This window comes from Saccopteryx bilineata, chromosome 6 (genome assembly GCF_036850765.1).
Source record: "Saccopteryx bilineata isolate mSacBil1 chromosome 6, mSacBil1_pri_phased_curated, whole genome shotgun sequence".
NCBI lineage: Eukaryota > Metazoa > Chordata > Mammalia > Chiroptera > Emballonuridae > Saccopteryx > Saccopteryx bilineata.
The window spans coordinates 205813100-205837971 of record NC_089495.1 but is presented as its reverse complement, the minus strand read 5'-3'; the positions used below and the strand labels follow the sequence as shown (position 1 = coordinate 205837971).

General features: G+C 53.1%; 2 protein-coding genes across 4 annotated transcripts in view; one reads left to right on the top strand and one right to left on the bottom strand.

Annotated features, from left to right (window-relative positions):
• FAM110A (family with sequence similarity 110 member A) overlaps nt 1-3315 on the bottom strand; it is a 36339-nt gene extending 33024 nt beyond the window's left edge. The window contains exon 1 of the mRNA XM_066234353.1: nt 3114-3315. The gene's annotated coding sequence lies outside the window, so the exon portion shown is untranslated. The remainder of the gene's footprint in view (nt 1-3113) is intronic.
• Nucleotides 932-22031, top strand: SLC52A3 (solute carrier family 52 member 3). Of its 3 annotated transcripts, none has more exons than XM_066234346.1 (5): nt 932-953; nt 14085-14712; nt 18149-18660; nt 20400-20523; nt 20879-22031. In XM_066234346.1, the coding sequence occupies exons 2-5, from the start codon at nt 14146-14148 to the stop codon at nt 21089-21091; spliced, it is 1416 nt and encodes a 471-aa protein (XP_066090443.1). In that variant the 5' UTR covers nt 932-953; nt 14085-14145; the 3' UTR covers nt 21092-22031. The 3 variants fall into 3 exon arrangements, with proteins under 3 accessions (XP_066090443.1, XP_066090441.1, XP_066090442.1); XM_066234344.1 differs by lacking the exon at nt 932-953 and adding an exon at nt 4026-4067; XM_066234345.1 differs by lacking the exon at nt 932-953 and adding an exon at nt 5723-5781.
• The last annotated feature ends 2841 nt before the right edge of the window (nt 22032-24872 follow it).

The following is a 24872-nucleotide window of genomic DNA, read 5'->3' as shown; positions in this document are numbered from 1 at the left end:
CAGAGCAGAGGGGATGGTCACCTCCCTGGAGCTGCATGTTAAGACCTCTATTGATGCAACACAAGAGGACATTTGATGTTTCTTTTATTTCTTTTTCTTCATGTTTCTTTTCTTAAAGTAATTTTAATTTTATGTTATACAACTAACAGGGTAACAGGCTCCCAGAACATTAAAATGCGTCAGTTAGGGCTTGCGCCCTCTTTGCTCACTCCCCAGCCCTCTTCCCATTCCTATTCCTCCGGAACAAAGGTAGCCACTGTTGTCGACGCGAAATTCACCCTTGCAGATTCTTTTCCTTTGGATGTATATATAGTACACACACACACACACACACGTGCGCGCGCATGCACACACGCACCTAAAGTGTACGTAGCATTTACTTATAAGGGTTATTTTTCTACACAAGCGGAATCCTATGGTACGTATTTATCCCATGACCATTTTTCTTCACTCTGTTTTGGACTCTTGAGTTCAACTCATGGATATGAGAGGTCTTCGCTTTGATGGGGAGAGCTGCACCAGGCTGCCAATGGTTACAGGAAGGAAACTAGTTAACTGGTCTGGAGGCACCCTCGGAAGCCCCTCTCTCTAACCCTCTTCTCCAGCATCTCCTTTTCTCTTGCTCTCTCCTTCCTGTCTGTCACTTTTTCTCACCCCGGCACTGAGGCCCCACACAACTAACCCGCCTTATGAGATGGTCTGAAGCCCCCAGATGACCTTGAGAAGGTTCTGAGTTTGGGGCTTCCTGCGCCTCCTGGTGGTTTCTCTGAGTAACTGCAGCCTTCTAAACCTTGCCCGCAGGAACTCGCTCAGGAAGGAACACACTACCTGCCCGTGAGCCCGCCTGTGCCTGCAAGGGGGCACCGCTGCGGATGAGCTCATCTCTGTCCTGTCAACTCTCCTGGTGGGAAGTGCGTGCGCCCTCAGGACCGACCAGAAGAATCCAGCAGTTTGTAAGCACCCAGGGAAGCGCTCTGTCCTGATGCAGAGCCGTGGGTGGTCCCTCTCAAGGACACTGGAGTTCGCTGGTAGGACCCGAATCTACAGGTCACCCGCACATGGGTAAAACGGCAGCCTGTTGGCTGCAGCATTGTTCTTGATGGCAAATTATATGCGCCCCGCCACAGGGCTGGCTAAGTTCACCCGGTGCGTTTGGGGGATGGACCGTGTCTAAGCCTAACCTTTCCCAGACCTGGGATGTGTTCCCCCTCAGGCTGTCTCCTCCGGTCCCTCCACTCTGCAACCTGCCCCCACTCGGTCCACCCCAACTCCAGGTCCCCTCCACGCTCCTCTTTCTTTTTTTCTTTTTACTAAACATATCTTCTATCATGCTAAATAACTTCCTTATTTACTATGTTTATTACCCATCTCCCTGCGCGAGAATGTCAGCTCCCCAAAGACAAAGGCTTTGAGGATTTTGTTCAATTTTATATCCCAAGCACATATTATGGGTGCCCGGCACATTGTAGCAGGAAGCAACCCGAGGGAGGATAGACACTCAGATAACATAATCAATGAAGGAAGGAGAATTTATTCAAGCCAGGGAAGCACGTGGGGCTTGTAACTCCAAAACACGGGCTTCCCGAAGTTGACTTTCTTACAGGTTATAGTATCTAAGCAATGGGCATGTGATTTCTTTGTTTAAGGTTTCCCAGGACTCAAAGAGAGGGGAGGGAAAGCTTCCGTGGGGTCAGCAAGGGGCAAGGAGTTTCCAGATCACTGGCCATAGTTACAATACAGATCCTGCTATTCTTGTTTTGTATTGTAACTATGGGATGTAGTTAATTTATCACTGGCTGACTCGGTTACCCCTGCTGGCTCCTTTCCCCTGTATTTTTCTCATTTCTTCCTTCTCAGGGAAGAGGGGGGCTGCCCCTCCTTCCTCAACACAGCTAACGCTTACTGTGGGTTGGGTCAATGCAGGAAGATCTCACTGTACAGGATATAAAAAGGCCTCTAAGCAATATTAAGACAAAAAGGCAAGCTTCAGACCAATGTGGACGGCGCACCCCACTGTGAAAAGAATGGTGGTGGGATACTTTCCCGTAAACCTAAAACTGCTATGTTAAAAAAAAAAAAAGTCTATTAATGAAACAACAAGATGACAAGAAAGAGGAGAACATTTTGGCTGAGTTTCATTCATTCATGTATGCAACAAACATGAATCAGGTGCACGCTACGTACTGACTGGTTCCATCAGATAAAGATATCAGGAAAGGCTTCCTTGGAGGAGAAGGCATTTGAGATTGGCTCAGAAATACGGGCAGGGTTGTGCCCGAAAGAGATGGGGCGGGAAGGACGTTGTATCGGAAGGATCGGCGTGGAAAGCTTGGCGGCACAGATGTCCTAGATGATATACTTCAAGGTGGTAAGCAGTTCTGGTTGTAAGCTGCAAAGCTTACAGTCAAGAAAGACAAGTGAGAAAGTTGTCAAGGCTGTCTGTCTGGTCCCGGCGGAGGAAGGACATATATAAGTGAATCTTAGACTTTTTTTTTTCTCGATTGGGTCAGCAACAGAGGAGGCTTTGAAGGCTGATAATGAAGAGACATTTTTAAATTTAAAATAACACGAGGCCCCGGAGAGCTTGCCAGAGTGAGGCCACTTCAAGCAGGGATGTGGGTCACACCGAAGGGAGTACTTTCTGTTGGAGTCAGAAGGGGAGTGTCCTTGGGAGGGAGGGGCTGGGGCCAGGGGCTGCCTCACTGCTGGAATCCCCCTTGGTGAAGGCTAAGCATTTCGGGCTCCCCAGGAACAAACTCTGTGCACCTGTGACCCCAAGTATTCTCCACCTGAGCCTCTGCCTGCTGAGAAAGGGGTCCAGGGTTCTCGCACCTCTCATCCCAAGCATCTACCGGGAGAAGGATTGCTTGGTCAGTAAATGCGTGTCTGGAGAATGCTGCAAAAAGCAAGCCAGACTTACTGGTAGCAGTCAACATCCAGAGAGCGTTTGCCCAGTGCCAGGCCCTGTGTGGTGCATTTTACACCAGGGTGGGGTGGGGGCTGTCAGTTTGAGCCTGGGTTTGACTCCTGACCACTTACTGGCTATATAGCACTTTGAGCAAGTCACTTCCATGCTTTGAGCCTCGTTTCCCCGTCTGTAAAGTAGCACTTACCTGCAGCCTAGGATTTTTGAGCGAGTCCATCAGACGGGAACTCTTAGCGTTTGTCAGAGTAGTCTTTGTCCAGTGAGCATCGGAGACCAGCTCGGCCCGGGCTCTTGACACCTCTGGGCACCTGTTTCCTCATCTACAAAACGGGGAGTGATAGTATCTCCGCCCAAAGGGCTGTGGTGAAGACTCCACGCCTGTTACACTGTGCCTGGCAGAGTCGCACAGACTGTCTGTCACAGCTGCCCTGATTTAAGGTGATCTGTGTGTCTGTGATTGGCTGAGAACCTGGTTCGCCCCCGGAAAGGGTGGAGACCATCTGGCCAGATGTCTATTTAACTAATAAACTCTCTACATCTGGCCCATGGGGATGGTGTAGTTGTGACCTGAGGGTCATGAATGGGCTTCACGGGAGCATGAACCTCCTGATTATTTTACACAAATCATATGTTTATGTGCATTGTGTGTGTGTGTGTGTGTGTGTGAAAAGTCATGAGCTTTCAGATTTTAAGGGGAGTCCTCAACATGTTAAAAACCACTCAAGCGCCTGACCTGTGGTGGCGCAGTGGATAAAGCATAGACCTGGAAATGCTGAGGTCGCCGGTTCAAAACCCTGGGCTTGCCTGGTCAAGGCACATATGGGAGTTGATGCTTCCAGCTCCTCCCCCCCCTTCTCTCTCTGTCTCTCCTCTCTCTCTCTCTCTCTCTCTCTCTCTCTCTCTCTCCCTCTCCTCTCTAAAATGAATAAATAAATAGATTTTAAAATTTTCACTTTGTAAAAAAAAAAACCACTCAAGCATCGTAGCTGGTTTTCGCGCTAAGGGCTCCGCAGATTCCAGGCACACAGTAGGCTCTTGGAGGCTCGGGGAGCCCCGCCCACTTCGGGGCGGAGCCGGGCTCATACTAACAGAGCCACCTCCCGCCCCTGCGTGCAGAGCCGCTGGAGGACTAAACCAGCAGGTAAGCCGGCAGCGCGGGGCGGTTCCGGCCTGTTAGTCCACAGCTGCAGGTATCAGGCGCGGTCGCTGGTATCGGGAGCACCTGGCACGAGGTGGAGGAGGGGCACTTGTCTGGAGACAGAGGTGGCTCTTGGCCTTTCCCCTAGTTTCCAGCTGCTGGGTTGGAGGAATAGGAGGGAAGAAGGGCCTCCTTCTCTGCTGACCTGTTGGTCGGGGTGGAGTTGGGACACCCTGAACCAGCTGGGTGGACTCCAGACCTCTCCTCCCCAGGCCCCTATTGACCTCTGCCCGGCGGCATCTCCCCGCTGTTGGGTCCTCTAGACACCTGCTCCTGCCAGGTGGGGTCTGGAGCCTCTCCAGCCTGACATGGGGGGTGGGGGGTGGGAGTGGGGGGTTGGGATGGGAACTGAGGGGAGATGAAAGTAGCCAAGGTCAGCCCCGTGGGAGGCCTGAGCCCTTCCCGGCTCCAGGAAGGAGGAGGAGGACAGGAACTCACCGTCCCAGCTGGCCAGCCTGGCCTCCTGTTATCTCCTTGTTTTCTTGCTGACACCCAGGTCCAACAAGTTTGGGCATCCTCAGAACCCATTTGGTGAAACTTCAGCCCAGAGAGGGTGAGCAGTTAGCCTGAGGACACACAGCAGTGAGCACAAGCCTGGATGATTAGAGATGGGGGGGGGCTGGACAGGGTGTGGGCAAGCACCACCTCCTCGCTGGGCCTCAGTCCCAACATCTGTGAGATGGGGACATGGAGTTGGAGGAAGCCCCAGGGGACTCAGACAAGGAGAGGTGGAGAAGGCGTCTTGATGCGCGTGGCTGTGAGCTGTGAGCCGCTGGGTGCTGCACCAGGCCAGGCACCCGCACGCCCAGCCGCCCCGGCCTCCATCTCCTCCTGTTGCCGGGCCGTGGCCCTCTGTCTCTCTTTCTGCCCATTTCTGCTCTAGCTTTGGTTCTTCCTGTCTCTGTGTCTCCATCTCTCCCTCTAGGTTTTTGGTTTTGATCCTCACAGTTTCCCTGTTCTGTTGCCTCAGAGTCATCCTGCTACCGCCCCCCTCCACCCTTGTCAGGGCGGGGCAGGCCCAGGGGTTGGGGGGGGGGGGCTGCAGGACTCGCCAAGGACTCTGGACCAAGTTCTCCAGCAGCCTGAAATCTGGGACAAACGGACTCAGGCCCCTTGTCCAGACCTTGTCAGACCCTGTCTGCCCAGGGCCACCTTGGCCAGCCCAGCTTACATGGTGATGGCGGGCGCGGTTGGTGGCCCTGGCGTTAGCACACCAGATGGCCACCTGGACAGCGGGAGAAAGGACAGGTCCAGTCCCTGCTGTCAAGAGATGACACTCCATGTGGAAGAGACCGTCACCCAACAGGTGACACAGGTACACTCCAGTAAGAGAGTGGATGCACCATCAACCTGTGAAGGACTAAAGCAGAGGGCAGGAGGGAATTGGGGTGGAGGCTGCTGCTTGGGCTCTGATGGTCAAGGTCAGACAGGACCGTCCCTGAGAGTGCACTGGCCCTGGGCGAGAACCCTCCTCCATCCCCTCCCCCGCCCCCGCCCCGGGACTCTTGGCTTTTGATGTAGGAATGCAAAGAAAAGAGATACCGCCTGAGCCTCCCCAGGCTCTGTCTGCCACCTTTTATGGGAGTGCCTTTAGTGTCCCATTCAAAGCCTTGGGCTTCTGGTCTCCCACAATTGCAGGAGGGGCCCCAGGAAGCAGGTATGTCTGAAAGCCTCTCTTAGATTCCCTGGGAACTGTCTCCCCCCCACACACACACACACATTTCTCCCTTTTTCCGCCCAAGTGCTTGGGAGGCCTGGGGTTAGTGCAGAGGGGTCCTGCTCAGCTTGGCCTCTGCAGCCGCTTCCTAGTGCCCTCACCCCAGGACTGGTTAAGAAGGCTGAGTCCACAGCCAGATGTACCCAGGCTCACACATCAGCTCCCAAACGGCCAGCTGGGAGCTAAATGTCCAGGTCCTCTGCTAAATGTCTTCCTGCTACCTAGATAGTCTTTGGGTTTTGTTTTGTTTTTTTAATAGAATTATATTTCCTTTTATTTGTATTTGCTAATTCTTTTTTTATTAATTTTTTTGGATTTTTAAAATTAATTTTAATGGGGTGACATTGATAAATCAGGGTACATATGTTCAGAGAAACTCAGTTAAATTGCTTTCTCTCTTTGCACCTCCGTTTGCTCATCTATAACATGGCGCTAATCCTAATGCCTACCTCCCTGAGGGCTGAGAGGGTTCGATGGATAATGTGTGTAAAGTGCCTAGCACAGGGCCTGGCAAAACAGGGAGCCCACAGAGGGTCGCTATTGTTGTAGTTGCCATTATTGTTATCGTTACTTGTCTTAACTTTGTTAACCTGCATGACCATACCAGCTTCCCAACAATGTGAACAGGTTTCACTCCTGCTTCTTCTACCTGGGCCCCTCACCGTTCTCCTCACAGCAGCCAGCATGATTCTGTGAAACAGTGAATTAGAGCCGGTCCCACCTCTGCCTAGCCAGCAGTGAGGATTCTGACTGAGAGAAAACACCCAAACTCTCACCTGCGAGCCCCTCTGTGACCTGCCCGTCCCCGCTTACACTGCTTGCTGCAGCCGCACTGCCCTCCGGCTCTTCTTCCAACACCAGGATCTATTTCTGGGACGTGGTGGGTGAGGCTCCACCCCAGGGCTTTTGCACTTGCTGTTCCCTCCCCCTGGACCCCTCTCCCCTCAACTGGCTCAGTCCTGCCTTTCCTTCACGCTCCCTCCGACAACCTCATTATGATTGCAGCCAGCCCCCATGATCGCCCACCCCACCCCCCTGCCAGCCTCACTTTCCTCCACAGCCTTTATCAGCGGCCGACCGGCTCGATATTTTTGTTACTTTACTTAGTGACTGCTTCTCCCACATCCCCGAGAGCAGAGATTGCCATCCAGCACTGAGCAAGTGCCCAACAAAGACTGGTTACACGAATGAACAAGAACTGTAAGGCCACTCTAGAAAAAATAGACAATAGAGATACGCATTAAAAAAAAAAAAAAAAAGATCCCAATATACTCGAGTATTAGTCATTCTGAGCCGCCACTCCTTAGTTCTCGGAAAACAACCAGGCCTCTTCACATGGTGTTCCCTCCGCCCTGGACACCCCCACAACCACTGTCATTGATGGCTGTGTCCCCCAGTCCAGGAGCACGTGGCACTTGGTTTGGCTGGCCATCAGTGGGCCAGGGCAGGGGAGCCATAAAGAGACGAGTCATGCTGGGCCATTCCACTGTCATGACTGTTTTCCAGATAAGGACACAGAGGCTCAAAGAGCCCAATCACCTCCCTCAAATTATACGGCTGTGCTGGGGCCCCGATCAGCACCCAGAGAACTGGGCTCTGTAGGGGCATGGGGACTCGGGCCTTTAGTGTGTGGGTCTCGCGGCATGTGAGTGAAACCCAGGCTGCCCCTTATCTGCTCTTGTCTGCCCTGCCCTTCCCATCAAACCCGCTGTTCCAGCCAGACTTGTCCGGACTCCTTCTGTCCAGGTCCTCTGCTAAATGTCTTCCTGCTACCTAGATAGTCTTTGGGTTGTTTTTTTTTAATTTTTATTTATTTATTCATTCATTTTTAGAGGAGACAGGGAGAGGGAGAAGGGGGGAAGAGCAGGAAGCGTCAACTCCCATATGTGCCTTGACCAGGCAAGCCCAGGGTTTCGAACCGGCGACCTCAACATTCCAGGTTGATGCTTTATCCACTGCGCCACCACAGGACAGGCTGGGTTTTTTTTTTAATAGAATTACATTTCCTTTTATTTGTATTTGCTAATTCTTTTTTTATTAATTGTTTATTTTGGATTTTTAAAATTAATTTTAATGGGGTGACATTGATAAATCAGGGTACATATGTTCAGAGAAAACATCTCCAGGTTATTTTGACATTTGATTATGCTGCATTCCCATCACCCAAAGTCCAGTTGTCTTCCATCACCTTCTAACTGGTTTTCTTTGTGCCCCTCCCCTCCCTCAGCCCCCTTCCCCCCTACCCTGTAACCACCACACTCTTGTCCATGTCTCTGAGTCTCATTTTTATATCCCACCTATGTATGGAATCATATAATTCTTAGTTTTTTCTGATTTACTTATTTTGCTCAGTATAATGTTATCAAGGTCCATCCATATTGTTGTAAATGATCCGATGTCATCATTTCTTATGGCTGAGTAGTATTCCATAGTATGTATGTACCAAAGCTTTTTAATCCACTCGTCCACTGACGGACACTTGGGCTGTTTCCAGATCTTCACTATTGTGAACAATGCTGCCACAAACGTGGGGGTGCATTTCTCCTTTTGGAACAGTTCTATGGTGTTCTTGGGGTATATTCCTAAAAATGGGATAGCTGGGTCAAAAGGCAGTTCGATTTTTAATTTCTTAAGGAATCTCCATACTGTTTTCCACAGTGGCTGCACCAGTCTGCATTCCCACCAGCAGTGCAGGAGGGTTCCCTTTTCTCCACATCCTCGCCAGCACTTATTCTGTGTTGTTTTGTTGATGAGCGCCATTTTGACTGGTGTGAAGTGATATCTCATTGTGGTTTTAATTTGCATTTCTCTAATGATTAGTGATGTTGAACATTTTTTCATATGCCTATTGGCCATCTGTATGTCCTCTTTGGAGAAGTATCTATTTATTTCTTTTCCCATTTTTTGACTGGATTGTCTTCCTGGTGTTGAGTTTTACAAGTTCATTATAAATTTTGGTTATTAACCCCTTATCAGATGTATTGTCGAATATGTTCTCCCATTGTGTAGTTTGTCTTTTTATTCTGTTCTATTATCTTTAGCTGTGCAAAAGCTTTTTAGTTTGATATAGTCCCATTTGTTTATCCTGTCTTTTATTTCACTTGCCCATGGAGATAAATTGCTGCGAGAGATGTCCGAGAGCTTACTGCCTATGTTTTCTTCTAAGATGCTTATGGTTTCACGGCTTACATTTAAGTCTTTTATCCATTTTGAGTTTATTTTTGTGAATGGTGTAAGTTGGTGGTCTTAGTTTCATTTTTTTTTGCAGGTAGCTGTCCAATTTTCCCAACACCCTTTGTTAAAGAGGCTGTCTTTACTCCATTGTATGCTCTTACCTCCTTTGTCAAATATCAGTTGTCCATAAAGACTTTGGGTATTTTTATTACAGTCACGTAACACTTAATGACAGGGACTTTCCTTCGGTGATTTTGTCCTTGTGCAAACACAGAGTGCACTCACACAAACCTGGGTGACATATTGTCTACTGCAGACCTAGGCGGGATGGGAGAGCCTGCTGTTCCTAGGCTACAAGCCAGCACGGTTGTGGTACCGTACAGAAGATGAAGTGGGGCACGAGAGAAAAGACCAGAACCTACAGGTGTGGCCAACAGGAGACGGGAGAGGCTGCTGACAGCGCCACGCGGTTTTACCGCTTCATAGACCACTTTATTTTTTAAATAAGTAGAAAGAGTACACTTTAAAATAACGTAAAAAGATAGTAACTACATAAACTAGTAACATAGTCGGTTGTTAATCATTATCAATTATTATGTACCATGCACACTCGTGTGTGCTACAGTCTTGCTGGACCGCAGTGGCAGTGTAGGATCGCCACAAATACATGAAGAATGCTTCGCCCAGTGACGTCACTGGGCTGTAGGAATTTTTCGGCTCCGTGAGAAGCTAATGGGATCACCACCATCTATGCCATCGGCAGTGACAAAATGTTGTTAGGTGGTGCATGACCATATCTTTTTAATTTAAAAACATTTTAAATATTCGACCCACCCTGGCCAGTTGGCTCAGTGGTAGAGCATCAGCCCAGTGTGTGGATGTCCCAGGTTCGATTCCCGGCCAGGGCACACGGGAGAAGCGCCCATCTGCTTCTCCACCCCTCCCCCTCTTGCTTCTCTCTCTTCCTCTCTCTTTCTCTCTCTCTCTGTCTTTTCCTGCAGCCATGGCTTGATTAGAGCAAGTCGGCCCTGGGCACTGAGGATGGTTTCATGGCTTCCATCTCAGGCGCTTAAAAAATGGCTCCAGTCAGAAGGGAGCAAGGGCCCCCAGATGGGCAAAGCATCGCCCCCTAGAGGGGCTGGTAGGGTGGATCCCAGTCCGGGGCATGCGGGAGTCTGTCTGACTGCCTCCCTGCTTCTCACTAAAACAAAAAGTCAATCCAGCTGGAATTGATTGGAGGGGGAGGGGGGTAAGAGGTAAGAAGGATACTCAGCTGACTTTGTTTTTGCTAAATGAGAACTCAGTAGCAAAGCTTATTCCCAAACTGGTTCTATGCAGGAAAAAAACGGCAGGTTTGTAAATGTGTAACCACCTCCGCGCCAAGCTCGCTCATTAGCTTAATTGCTATTCAGATGATAGAGGTAACCGGCACCTGTCTTTAATTATTTACTTTTATTCCTATTTATTAGGCAAATCATTGATCACCTCCTCTGTATCCGCCGCCTTCTCCCGTCCAGGCCTGGAACAGACCTTTGCCCCCACGTTTACTGTGCGAACCTTTTGGCGTCTCTTTAAAAAAGGTCTTGCAACAACTAATTTTGTTTGATCTTGGTTTTCTATCAAATCCTGGGTAGTAGGACAGGATGACCTGAGTTTCTTTTTCTTTTTAAGATTTTATTTATTGATTTTATTTTATTTATTTTTTTTGAGAGAGAGAGAAAGGCAAGGGGGAGAAGCAAGAAGTATCAACTCATAGTTGCCTCTTGTATGGGCCTTGACCGGGCAAGCCCAGGGATTTGAACCGGCAACTTCAGCGTTCCAGGTCAATGCTTAATCCGCTGTGCCACCACAGGTCAGAGGACCTGTGTTTCTGAGTCGGGCATTTATAGTAAAGGAGACCACATACACATTAGTTTTCAGTTACTATCATTGGTCAATATATATCCTCGAGAATATATCTCTGTAGACTGAGGCAGTGTTTTTGCTCTATCTAAAATGAGTGTCTTAAACCAAAGAGCTCGTTTGCAACTTAAGCAGCATGAAATAAACAACATAGTTCAGTGGCAGGCAGAGCAGGGCTGGCATGGCGGCTCCATGCCCCAAAGTTCAGAGGGGGCCTGGTCTCTGTCAAGCCCCCACAGCCTCCCCCCCCCCCCAGTGTAGAAACGGCTGTCGGAGTTCGGGCCACCACATCCACGGTGGAACTCAGATTCTGATGAAGAAGTTGTTCAAGGTGGTGTCGGAGTATCCACTGAAAAGAAAGTACAGCTAACACTTTTAGGAACAGAAACGGACCCTGGGTCCTGGCCAGTTGGCTCAGTGGTAGAGCGTCAGTCTGGCATGTAGATGTCCTGGGTTCGATTCACAGTCAGGGCACAGAGGAGAAGTGCCCATCTGCTCTTCCACCCCTCCCCCTTCTCTTGCTCTCTCTCTTCTCCCGCAGCCATGGCTCTATTGTTTTGAGAGCATCGTTCCTGGTGGAGCCTCAGCCTCAAGTGCCAAGCGCTAAAAATAGCTTGGTTGCGAGCATGGCTCCAGATGGGCAGAGCATCACCAGCCCCAGATGGGGGTTGCCGGGTGGATCTCGGTCAGGTCGCACGCAGGAGTCTGTCTCTCTATTTCCCCTCCTGTCACTTGGAAAAGAAAAAAAAAAAAAAAAGCAATGGTCTCTGTTAGGCGCTATCAGCCAGTGAGTTCGTGTTCGCTAACCTACACGTCCCGAGGAACGTGTGTCTCTGCAGCAAGCTGTTATGTCCGCCTCCTGGGGACCACTCTGGCAGCGAGCCCCAGGAAAGCCTGTGGAAGACCGGGGCTCACTGGGGAAGTCATACGACTGTGGACTGTTGGGAGCTTAAGGTTTATAACCCCTGGCTGCTGAAACACAGCCGAGGCCCAGATGTTATCTCCGGTTTGACTGAAGCTCTCTGTCTCTGTGGTCAACAGGCTCCAGGCTTTGTTCCTAAGGTGATTTGATGCTGATCAGAGAGCCTCATTGTCCTGAGGGTCCAATGATTAAGGGAGAAGGAGGCCTGGGAGCCGGGTGCTGGGTGAGGCCAGTCTCAATCAGAAGGAGAGGAAGGAATAAAGGTCAGAGGAAAGAAAGGTAGTTCCCACACAGTGACAACAAGGTGACATGTGTTAGTGGGAGAACTGTGTTTAGGACCTCGCGTCTCCCTGCCCGGTCCCAGCCGCCCCTGCCCTCCGCTCGCTCACCTCTTGCTTTGGCCTCTGGTTGAACCTGACATCTGCCACCCCCACGCCTCTTCCTGGTACTTGTCTCTGGGGATGGCCCCTGTGGCTTTTCTGCTTTCGTCACTCAGAGCTCTGGGCACAAAGTAGGTGCTTGTTGATTGAGCGTGAGGAAGGGATGACAAGATCTTGCCGTTGGGAAATTACTCGTGTGACATCCGGAAGTGCGTCCAGGATAACTGCGTGTTTTCGAACGCGGCCCATCTGTTCACTGAGATAGGGATCAAAACGGCCCGTGTTTGCCAGGCGCTTCCTTCCCCGATGCGGGGCACCAGCCATCCCGCACGGCAGGAGTTCGCAGCCAGCGTGGCTCTGACTGCCGCGCTGGGAGCCTCCCCACGCCTCCGAGGGAGAGGTATGAGGGCGCTGGAGGGTTAAGTCCTTTGCTCAGCGTGGAAGGGTAGAAGCTGGGCTTTGAACCTACACATCCGGCTCCAGCTTGTACTGCAGGGAAGAGCGGGAAGGTGGCAGGAGGCAGTACCTGGAGTCTGGGGCTGAGTGAGGGAGAGACACAGGACGGGGTTCCAGCCCCCACCACGCCCCAGCCGGCGAGGGATCCCGGGCAAGCCACACTCAACGACAAGGGACCCTAGCGCTGGAGGGGTCAGGCGGGGCCCAGGCAGGAACCTCAAGTGAACGGGGTGGGGGTGGGGCCAAGAGTGATGGTTGCCATTTGGGCGCGCAGGCCTGCTGTGGTCTTCTACGATAAATACTCTTAAGAAACCAGCAGTCTTTCTTCCCCCGTGGGCTAGCTCCGTCTTCTAGTTCCAATCTGTTGCAAGCTTGTGCAAAATATTTTACACTTTTACAATAAAAGTGAATTACTGGATTTTTATCATCAGATTTGAGGTAACATCCCGAGATACTAGAAATCATGAGTTTCGGGTGCCATTTCCCAAGGGGGCGGGTTTCGGTCACTGTTGATAACACACAGCGAACCAAGTGACACAGGTGCTGCCGGGCGGAGGCCATGGGGTCCCCAGGTCACGAACCCTGAGCCGGGTCCCCTGCAGAGAGCACTTCTGCCTTCCCGGTGCCAGGCTCCTAAGCGGCCCAACGCCCCCTGGGAGCGCCTGCACGCGTCCACACCAGCAAACCCACGCGGAGGGAGCCTGGGGCCCAGCCCCGGGCAGCCGGAGAAGGTTCCCGGGGTCGGGGTTCCGCAGAAAGCTGGGTGGGCTGTCAGTGAGGAAGGGGGTGGCGTGCCAGGCTCGGGGCACAGCCCAGGCAAAAGGGGGGGCAGGCAGGCAGCACCACCCAGAGCGGCGTCTCTCCAGCAGGACCCCTCAGTGCCCCGAAGCCAGGCTGTCCTCACAAAGTGGGGGTGGGCCGGAGAGCAGGTCGGACCGCATTCTGTGGCCGCTTCTGGGAGAGAAAGAAGGGATGGCTCTGGGAAGGGGGGGACGGAGGGAGAAAGGGAGCGGGCGCTGGAGAGTCAAGTGTGGGTGTGGGACCCCTGCTGTGCTGTCACAGCCTGCCCGGGTGCGGCACGGCCACAAGAGACACTCCTGCATGTTCTAACTGAGACAAGGAGTCGGACGACTGGGCGTGGGGACAGCCTTGAACTAAGGGGTCAGGGGTCGCCACAGGGTCAGGGGACGTATCCAACTTGTCTCTGGTGGTCTCTGGCTTGCCAAGTCCCAGTGAGAAAGTCCCTTCCTACTGGGAGGTCAGTGGTAAAGGAATTTGTTTGTGTTGTCTGCTGATAAAAGAGCCACCTTGTCCAGGAAGGGGGGAGTGAGAGGAAATTCTGGGCTCCCAAACCCATCTCCTGCTCGACGCTGAAGCTGATCTCGCTCCCCCGGTGTTCTTCTCCGCAGACCCTGCCGCTGCGGGCTGACCCGGGGAGGGGGCCGCCTCCGGCCCGGGGCGGGCGGCGCCATGGCCCTCCTGACGCACCTGCTGGTCTGCACCTTCGGCATGGGCTCCTGGGTGGCCGTCAACGGGCTCTGGGTGGAGCTGCCCCTGCTGGTGGCGGACCTGCCCGAGGGCTGGTACCTGCCCTCCTACCTCACCATCATCATCCAGCTGGCCAACGTCGGGCCCCTGCTCTTCGCCCTGCTCCACCGCCTCCGGCCCGGCTCCGTTTCCGAGGTGCCCGTCATCTTCGCCGTGCTGGGCGTGGGCACCGTCGCCTGCACCCTCCTGGCCTTCCTCTGGAACATCACCTCCCGGGTGCAGGGCGCCCACCGCAGCGTCCCTTTCCTGGTCCTCACCTTCTTCCTGGCGCTGGTGGACTGCACCTCCTCCGTCACCTTCCTGCCCTTCATGAGCCGGCTGTCTGCCCACTACCTCACCACCTTCTTTGTGGGTGAGGGGCTCAGCGGCCTCCTGCCTGCCCTGGTGGCTCTGGCCCAGGGCTCAGGCCTCACCACCTGTGTCAATGTCACCGAGACACCTTCCGCCACCTCGAGCCCCTATACCACCAGCAGGACCGGCACCCTACAGGTACCTGGCATCGCCCAGAGCCGGCACAGTGCTTGCTCTCTCTGTGCCTGGTCCCAGCGAGATCGTGTGGAGGGCTCCTAGTTCCAAAACGTTGGGTGGGCCCGTGTCCGTGACCTGGCTGCACATTAGGTAACCTGGGAGAGTTACCGAAACACACAGTGGGCCCCCCCAAGCACACACACACACTCAGCCAGACCAACCCGGTAAGATTCCTGAGCGTGGGGCGTTCCTGAAATCCTTGAGGTCAGATGTGTTTTAGAATCTGGAGTTTCCACTCTTAGAACATGCCTGCCCCGCCTGTGACAGCAGTCCAGCCCCACAGTGGACATCACGTGTCCACGGAGGCACCCGTGCCCAGTGGGCAGATGAGAGCTGTACCCGGCCTCACGCCCCTTTGAGTGTTGTTGCCCACTGAATCACAAACTCGGAGCTTTTTTGGATTTCAGAATTTCAAAATACAGATGGGAGGGGGGACTTGTATTCATTTAGAATTTCCCAGGGGACGCTCACGTCCACGTCCAGTCAGGGCTGAGACCCACAGACTTTAGACACTGCTTCAACACCTCACAGCAGTAAAAAAAAAAAAAACATCTGTTGACGTAAGCAACATCCAAAACCAGTAGAGAGGTTTCCTGAGAGTTCATCTGAGCCGACACGGATGACAACGGTCAGGAAGCAAAATCTCAGATCCTTTGGAGGGTTGAGGGTTCCTGCTGTTCCTTTTATGCATTTGAAATTAAGGAGGGGGTAGAAGGGAGAGCCCAAGAAGACGAGAGGAAGGCAGGCAGGGGCTGGGTCACAGGACAGCAGAGATGAGAAGTTAAGATTCTGGGCTCCCTCAATTACGCCTTCAAGGGGTGCTACTTCTGGCATGTGAAGGGTGTGTTAACCTAGATGGGCAGAGGCAGTGGGCAGGGCTTGCTTAAGGCAAGGAGCAGCCTTTTACTAAAAAAGTGTTATCGTGTTATCCCTGGGGCGGGACTACCCACCATGACCTGCCCAGTTAGGAATTTATGATCGGATCACACCCTGTGAGGTGACTTTCTGTAGAACCCCCTCCCTTTTGTTTTTTGGCCACTAGTCCCTCTTTTGTCCTAACTCAATCCTCAGGATGCAATGATGACCAGCCTTTTGGCTGGCTAGTGTAGTCCCACAGTACTAGGGAAGGCTCAGTCCCGGGAAGTCTCAGCATCCACACGGTGTGGTTAAAGTGGTGGACCATCGGCGATGGGACAATACCATAGACATGGCATGTGACTGAGGCTGAATCCCCCCCCCCCCAAAAAAAAAGGTAGGACAGGTCGATGAAAGTCAGTTAGATCTTACAGACTTCCCTGCACAAAAAAACCCTTGGATCATTTCTACCCTGTGAACTCTCACCATCCAAGTTTTGCCTTCTGTCTCCCTTCTCCGCATTTGGCGTCTAGTGTAACATTTACGTCAGCCATGAAAAGGGTATTGGAAAGTTATGCATTTTCAGTAATCAGCAAGCAGCTAGACTCTGTAGAGAAACCCAACGGACAAGTAGAACTATTGTTATGACTCGTGTCGTTAGCAGACAGGGAAAGACCATCAAACAGCTGGTCTCTCAGAGAAACGTCAGTGTGCATAGGTAGGTACCCAGGCCCCTTGTCGGTGTGTGGGGATCGCCGGCCACCTCTGATGTCAGTGGCTTCTCGTGTCCCTAGACATGATGTCCCCAGACAAAAGGTAGATATCCATTCACAGTCAGGCGCCTGATAAGGTCCCTTCCAACAAGGTTGGAGAGTGTCTTTTAATTGATGTCCTTTGCAAACAACAAACTCTCCAGCTGGCAGCGGAGGATCTGCCTCCTGGGAGCTCGCTGTGAAAGGATGCAGTTCCCTAATTTGGCATTTTCTTGAAGTGACTCCATCCAGCCTCAGCAAGAGTGTGAGAATGGACCCTTTGAAGACTGTCAAGCTCCCCCGTTCCTTTCTCTAATTGGAAGTCCAGCTTCAAGGCGCTGTGATGCATGAGAAAGGGACTTTGCCAGGGAGCCATGAGGACCAGGCAGCACTCCTGGGACTCCCATCGCCCTGACTATTTGTTTCACTTATAAGCATCGTTTAGCCACACCTTATACCCTTGAAGTCTTTTCAGCATTTATTTTACAAGTTAACATAAAGACCAAACCTTTGAGGTGTTCCAGGGGCCCTTCTGGAGCACCGCCAGGTCGCTCCTCCATACATTAAGACTTTAACCCTTCAAACCTCAATTTCTAACAACCACCGAGAAGTAAGCCTTGAACATTCTTTCACTTGGCAAATTTACGGAAGACGTTTTATTCCCTCTAGAAACACAGTCTGTAGACCTCAAAGTCAAGGCTGTACTGATTTTCTGTAAACCCAGGTAAAATATAAATATCATATTTAATGTCAGTAACTCAAAAGATACATGTGCTCCTGAAACCAACAGACTTAAACATTTACTGACTACCCACCATGACTGGCCCAGTTAAGAACTTATGATCAGCCCTGGCCAGATGGCTTGGTGGGCTAGAGCATCAACCTGAAGTGCAGAGGTTGCCGGTTCGATCCCTAGTCAGGGCACATACAGGAACAGAGTGATGTTCCTGTCTCTCCCTCTCTCCCTTCCTCTCTCTAAATCAATAGGAAGCATTTTTTTAAAAAGAGTATGATCAGATCACCCTGGGAGGCAACATTTCACAGAACCCTTTTTTCGTAGGCACGTCAACCTTTCTTCCGCTGGTTATCGGGGCGACTTACACCTGTCTGATATTATCCAAACCACACGGTACAAACTAAAACAACATCCACCACCACCCAGCAATACAGCAGCGGCTGCACGCCAGCGACCCAGGCTGCCCGCCAGCGACCCAGGCTGCCCAGAGCCGGCAAGCCTTTTTTTTTTTAAGTGTTTGAATTAGCCAATGACGTGCTCATTTCTTTTGCAATTGCGCATGTTTCGATCTAGACTTAGGGTAGCTCTTGAAAAGAGATCCGGCCACCTGGGGCCGCATCACCACAGGGTGGCGGCTCCCAGCCAGCCCCGCCTCTGAGCATGAAGATGGAGCCAGCGACCAAGGGAAGTCACGCACGTGGGTGAGGGAGGGGGAGAGCTGGGTCAGAAAGAACCATGTGAACGGGTTTCGGCACCTGCTCCCCGTAACCCTCAGGCAGGACACACTGTTCCGACGCCTCTGTTCCCTCTAAAACCGGGGATAATGGTGCCCACGGCACGGGGCCATTGCGGGCGCATGCAAGGTGCTGGTGCCCCCTGAGCGGTCAGTGTGAGCACTTATACCTGGTAGTTATGGGTCTGTCATTCTTCACGTACTTAGTACTAATAATGCATCATATTTATGGTGTGTTGTTATTATTATTCTGATTAACGTTGTGACCGGCGTCCTAACGTCACCCAGGCATCTGATGAGCCTTGTCTTGTCTTTCCCCAGGGAAATGACAGTGCTCTCGGGCGCGGCCCCATGGGGACGGCGCCCTCCGTGGGCCACCAGGAGAGCCGCTCCCTCCCTGCCAACTTCTCACCCTTGGTCTTCTTCCTGCTCCTTTCCTTCATGATAGCCGGCTGCCTCGCTGCCTTCTTTCTCCTCCAGCGTCATCGCAGGCGCTGGAAGACCTCCTCAGAGGACCTCCTCGCCTCCCAGGTCACCCTCCACTCCATCCGGCAGCTGAAAGAGGACTCGGGCCCCCCAGGCCCCCCGTGCCCGGTGGGCAGCAGTAAGGCCCAGGGGCGTCTGGAGGAGAAGACGGCTCCCCACGCCCCGGCCCAGCTGTGTTTCATCTACGCCCTGGTGGCCTTCGTGAACGCGCTCACCAACGGCGTGCTGCCGTCCGTGCAGACCTACTCCTGCCTGTCCTATGGGCCCGTGGCCTACCACCTGTCCGCCACCCTCAGCTCCATGGCCAACCCCCTGGCCTGCTTCCTCGCCATGTTGCTGCCTAACAGGTCTGCCTGCGGCTGGCGCTGGGGAGCTGGGGGTGGGGATGCACTTGACCTCAAAAGCCAGCACTCCAAAACCCCACCATCAGGCTCTACGTGCAGTGGTAAAGAATATATGGTGTCTGGGGCTGGACTGCCTGGGTTCAAATCCCAGCTCTGCTACTCACTAGCTGTGTGATATTGGCCAAGTCACTCCACCTCTCTGGGCCTCAAGGATATCTAGCTGAAAAATGAGGGTAATCGCTGTTCTGCCTCCTAGGGTGTCGGACAGCAGGAGACGAGCTAATTAATCCTGTACAGCTATCAAAGCAGTCTGGGTGCAGAGTCAACCCTCACTGCCGATGTCCCACGAGAAGCAGCAGCCAGGCAGGAACTGGGGTTCCCACTTACAAATGGGGACCCTGAGGCTCAGAGAAAGGTCTGGCCCCGCTCTCCTTCCCAGGGCCTGGGCCTGCCCTCCTGCCTGCAGCCCAAGCTGGTGCCTTCACGGCTGGGCTGCCGTTCTGAGCGGTCGCTGTGCAGAGTGATGAGCTGCAGACTGAGCTGGACTGGACCTGGGATTTCAGATTTTAATAAGCAACTTAAGTGGTTCCGATGCAAGGGCTTTAGACTCCCAGGGGAGGAAAGCTCACCTTTGGGGTCTTGAAACTAGTCCGCCAGCCTCCTGTCTACGCATCTGCCCTGTGTGCCCTCCCTGACTCTCAGACATGCACACACCCACCTGCCCCACTCACCTCCCCCAGCCCTGCCCACCCCCACTGGCCACTCCCACCTCCCCCAGCCCCAGAGCAGGGAGAATGAACACAGGACAGGCAGCAGAAAATGTCAACCGGCCAGAAAGCTGGATTTTCTCCCTCGGGGCCTTATGAACTATAGACGAGGCTGGAGATTTCCAGGGAGGCAGGACCAGAGGCCACAGACCTGTGGAATCTGAGACATGCAGGCTATTAGCAATGCAGAATCTGAGAGTCAAGGATTCCAAGCTCCCTGGAGCAGAAGGAGCCCTCAGAGGCAGGGGCAGGCCCTCTGTTCCACCCTGGGACACAGACAGCCTTGGTGTCCTGCAGGTAGGACAGGAGGTCCCCAGGGGCAGAGATTTCGAACAAAGGAAGGACCTTGTCCTCAGTTGTCAGACCTGGATTCTAAATGGAAGGCCCCCAGTAGCATGCATCCAAGCTGGGCCCCAGGGCCCCAGACCATGCAAACCTCAGGGTGTAGACAGGGCCCGCTGAGGCCAGCCTGGAGGGGTCGCCCGAGGTCAAACCCCACACCCAGCCATGCCCCCATCTCCTCGGTCCAGCTTCCTGTCTGAGGTGGGGCGTGCAGCAGGTAGAATGCCAGGTAGGGCCCTCTGCCAGGCCCCAACCCGCGCACACTGCTCCCACGGGCCCCCGCAGTCCTGCAAGACTCATTCTGCAGGTTAGAAACCTGAGGCTCAGGGGCCAGTCTCACAGATTAAACGGTGGAACTGGGATTTGAACCCGGTCCGTGGAGCACCGGAGTCCTTCCATTCTTCCCCTTGGGAGGCTGGGCCCTGCCATCAATGCTCGGAGTACCCGAGGCCAGCCTCCCCCGCCCCCCCCGGAACCTTACTGCCCCGCTTCAACCTGGTGGCCTGGAAGCTTCCGCACAGGCCTAACCTCTGTCGGTGGAGAGGCTGACCGACCCACGTGGCTCTCAGGGAGGGGGAGGCGGGAGTCGGGCTTCTCACCGGCTCCCCTCCCCTCCCCCGCTCTGCCCTCTAGGTCTCTGCTGTTCCTGGGGCTCCTCGCTGTGCTGGGGACCGGCTTTGGGGCCTACAACATGGCCATGGCGGTGCTGAGCCCCTGCCCTCTCCTGCAGGGCCACTGGGCTGGAGAAGTCTGCATCGTGAGTATCTGCTCCCACAGGTACCCCTGACCTGGGCAAGGCCTGGGGAGGCCCCTGGCGCGGGGTTGGGGTGCTTCTCCTTTGGGAGCGGAGCCTTAGGAAGGTGAGGGGACTAGCGCAAGGTGCTGGTACAGCCTGTCCCCGGAAGGCCACTCTTCCCACCTTGTCTGCGTCAGCAGCGGCCTTCTCCCAGAGACCCTGGACTTGATCATGGGTGACAGAACTCTCCTTTGCCCCGGAGAGGTCAACTCATGGGGTTCCCTTAGCCATCTTAGGTCATCCTACATCCTCTGCCCCATAGGGTCGCCCCCAAACCCCTGTACTCTGCATCTCCCCTTCCCCCCATCCTCCGCAGGTGACCTCATGGGTGCTTTTCACCGGCTGCCTGAGCTACGTCAAGGTGATGCTGGGCGTGACCCTGCGCGACCGGAGCCGCAGCGCCCTCTTGTGGTGCGGGGCGGCGGTGCAGCTGGGCTCGCTGCTCGGAGCTCTGCTCATGTTCCCGCTGGTCAACGTGTGGCGCATCTTTGCGTCCGCGGACTTCTGCAGCCTGCAGTGCCCCGCTTAGGCCCACCGAAAACTGGGGCCCGGAGAGACAGGGCGAGGAACCGAGGTCACCGGGCACGTGTTGGGGGGTCTTGGAGGCAGAGCCTGAGGACTTGAACCATCAACACAAACTCCCCTCCATGAGGTGGGTAATGCCGCAGGCCTCCCACGGGACGTGGAAATGCGAAGCGCACAGCCCCGGCCCAGCTCTGAGTGGCAGTGCTTGCCACGCCGCTCTCCGAACTTCCTTCCAACGTGCTGGAGGGAGACCTGACCGGGAGCGCCCAGCAGGAGGCAGGCGCAGGGGTGTCCGAGGGAAACAGCTGAGACAGTGAGCCGGCTCTTCCAAGCTGTGTGACCTGGCAGAAGTCACTTGGTTTCTCTGTGCCTGTGTTTCCTCGTCCATAAAACGGCGGTTATACTAAGTAGCACCTACCTCATCGACTGGACACAGGGACAAAAGGGAGTCATACCCAGCCTGTGGCAAAGACCTCCTAACCTGATTGACGCCCAACGATATAGACAAGAGCGACAGTCGACACAACGTAACGCGGCCAGAGGGCTTGAGAGATGAGCCCGGCTCCATGGCCTCTGCCCCACTATCCCCACCGAGGAGCTTCTAGGAGACAGATGGCTCCTGGTGGAACCTTGGGCATGTTGGGTCCCCGATTCCCAGGATGGGGGGACACTGTTCCCAGGCACACTCCTTCCCATCACCCCTCATGATTCGTGAAGGCCTGCTCCCTGGAGAGTTAAGTGGCCTCCTGGGAGGAGAGAGAGATGGGGAGCCAAGCCTCTGAAAGTGAGCCCCCCAACCCCCACCCCACCGGCGGAGGACCCTGGGAAGCGTTTCTCCCGCTGGGCGGGAGGAGGGATATGGGGAGAAGTGTGTCCATTACGTGGCTGTTTTCTGGTTTTAATTACTGTTCCTTTTTTAAAAATAAAATAAAATAAAGACATTCTCTGGCTTTACACTAAAATCAATCTTCCAAGAAAAAAAAAATCCATCATGAACCCTCTGTAAAATGTATCAATATAATTAATAGTTTTCATTTGGCTCCAAGGTCAAGACTGAGCTCAGAAATGAACAGAATCAAGTTCATTTCTGCTCAGAGAATGTCTGGACCTGGAATTTCTGTTCCTCAGTGGTTTGTTTTGTCTGCTTGCTACTACCCCTTCTTTTTAATTTATTTTGAGTAGATAATATAGTCACATGTTTCAAAAATCAGAAAATATAAACTGGTGGCTCCTGGCTGGGTAGTTCAGTCAGTTAGACCATCATCCTGATACGCCAAGGTTGCAGGTTCAATCCCCGGTCAGGACACATACAGGAATCAACCAGTGAATGCATAAATAAGTGAAACAAGTCGGTGTTCTCTCTCTCTCTCTCTCTCTCCATTTCTCTTTCTCTCTCAAAAAAAAAAAAATCAAAAAATTTTTTAAAGAAAATATAAAATGGTGTTCTACAAAATAATTCCATGCCTCTTCTGTCCCCCATCTCCCCAGTTCCTCTTAACACACACAAGCACTTTTTTTTGTTTGTTTGTTTACATAGGCAGAGATAGACAGGGACAGACAGACAGGAACGGAGAGAGAGATGAGAAGCATCAATCATTAGTTTTTTGTTGCAAGTTGCGACTTCTTAGTTGTTCATTGATTGCTTTCTCATATGTGCCTTGACCGCGGGCCTTCAGCAGACCGAGTAACCCCCTGCTGGAGCCAGCGACCTTGGGTCCAAGCTGGTGAGCTTTTTACTCAAGCCAGATGAGCCCGCGCTCAAGCTGGCAACCTCGGGGTCTCGAACCTGGGTCCTTCCGCATCCCAGTCTGACGCTCTATCCACTGCGCCACCACCTGGTCAGGCCACAAGCACTTTTTTTAGTCCCTTCCTTACTCTTCCAGAGATTGTACCAATGTAAGAAAATAGAAAACATAGGCTTTTTGCAGAAAAGAAATATGAACTCCCGTGGACCTTGCACGTTGACTTCACGATGAAAAGGAAGAGAGCCTTCCTGTGGTCCTCGCAGCGTCGTGTTCCACCGTGCCGGGTGCCAGAGGCATTCAGCCGGAGACGCCGGAAGGTGTTGAAAACAAAGTTAAAAACAAAAGCTCCTACCAACCCAGAAGGCCTCCCCACAGAAGTAGAGAAAGAAAGAAAAACAGTTTTATCTGGTTAAACATTAAACCAGACTGCGGTGGACCTCACAGGCGATCCTCGAAGGAGAAACAAAGAGAGAAGCCCCACCCCTTATATATATATATATATATATATATATATATATATATATATATATATATATATATATATATATATATATATATATATATATACAAGCGGATGCAACCGAGGGCGCACACCTGTGTTCTCAAAGGTTAGCTAGTCCTCTTGGAGGAGGGCCGGACAGCGCCACCTGTCACACAGTTCATTCTGGATTCACCTGGTCATGGGGGCGGCTGTGTGACCTAATTGTGTCCCCCCCTCCCATCCTCAGGGAGAAGAAACTCGTTTTGCGACCAGCACTGAAGTAGGCGCCCACCCACCCTTCCACAGAGACTGGGTGTCAGGATGCTGGTTTTCCTGATATTTATATCTCACAGAGATGGCTCCCAAGTCCTTGAGAAAAGACATTCCTGGGTGGGAACACTGGCAAGGGGCTTAATTGCGCTTTTTTAAAAAGACTGCGCGCGTGCATCTGCAAGGAGCAGAGAAGGCGTCGACGGGCTTTCTCAAGTCGATGCGCTAAGAAAAGGGAGAGGGCTGTCTCCCTGCGTGACACAGAGAGAACTTCTTTCCACTTGCGTTCGCCTTAACGAGAGCCCGTGAGCGGTTCCCAGGCCTCCCCCCTCAGGAAGAACGCTGGGCTGGGCTGGCGCTGGTCCTGAGCAGGAGGGAGGTCTCTGCTGACCTGGGGAGACGCTCCAGGACTCACCCCATGCGCGCGCGGAGAGCAGACGCACGGACACGGAGCGCACGCACGGTGCGGGGCTGACTGCGCGCATGCATCCCGCCAACGGCGGGGTGAGAGGGCCAGTGACCTGGTCTTTGGACGGGGCACCTTCTCGTGATGTCCCTCTCTGCGGTTCTGCATCCGCTAACCATTTCGGGCAGTTTTGATGACAGTTACACCTGCGCGTGAGTGAGCATGTGTGAGTCAGGCCTCCTCGGTCTCCTCCGCGCAATGGGGACAGTAAGCGCACCCACCTCCGGCTTGGGAAGGCCTTTTAAACTTTTAACACGTTCTTATGCGTCAGACCTACGGCAGGAGCCTCCGTGTGTACCCCAGGCCCCTGTCAACGGGGCAGTGTGCTAGCGGGGAGTGATCCAGCTAGACACCCCCAGAAAACAAGCCACAGAGTCGGGGCCCAGACGCTCACTCTGAATCCAGGGTTCTTTCTAATGAGTAAGCTGTTGGTGTGAATGCCGACATGCCACACTCCACGTTTCTCCGGGAGGAAGGAGGCCCCAGGAACCGGGAAATGTGAACAGGACAGCTTGGTCAGCACTGGAATGCCCCCAAAGGGAGCCTCCACCTTGCTCATCCTCACTGAGGTCCATCCACCACGGTGACCGGCAACGTTCTAGCTCTCCAGAGCCTGGCCACTGCCGCCCTCCCCGGTCGACCAGATGCCAGGGCCTGGGGCCGTTCCTGCGGTCACCCGTGGAGGGCGGGGTGCTTCCTGAGACTTCATGGATTCAGTTCTCACAGGAGCCCTGAAAACACTTCTGACAATTATCAGTCCTGTTTTGTGAACGAAGAGACGGAGACACAGAGAGATTAAGTATCCGCCACTCACAACCAGTGA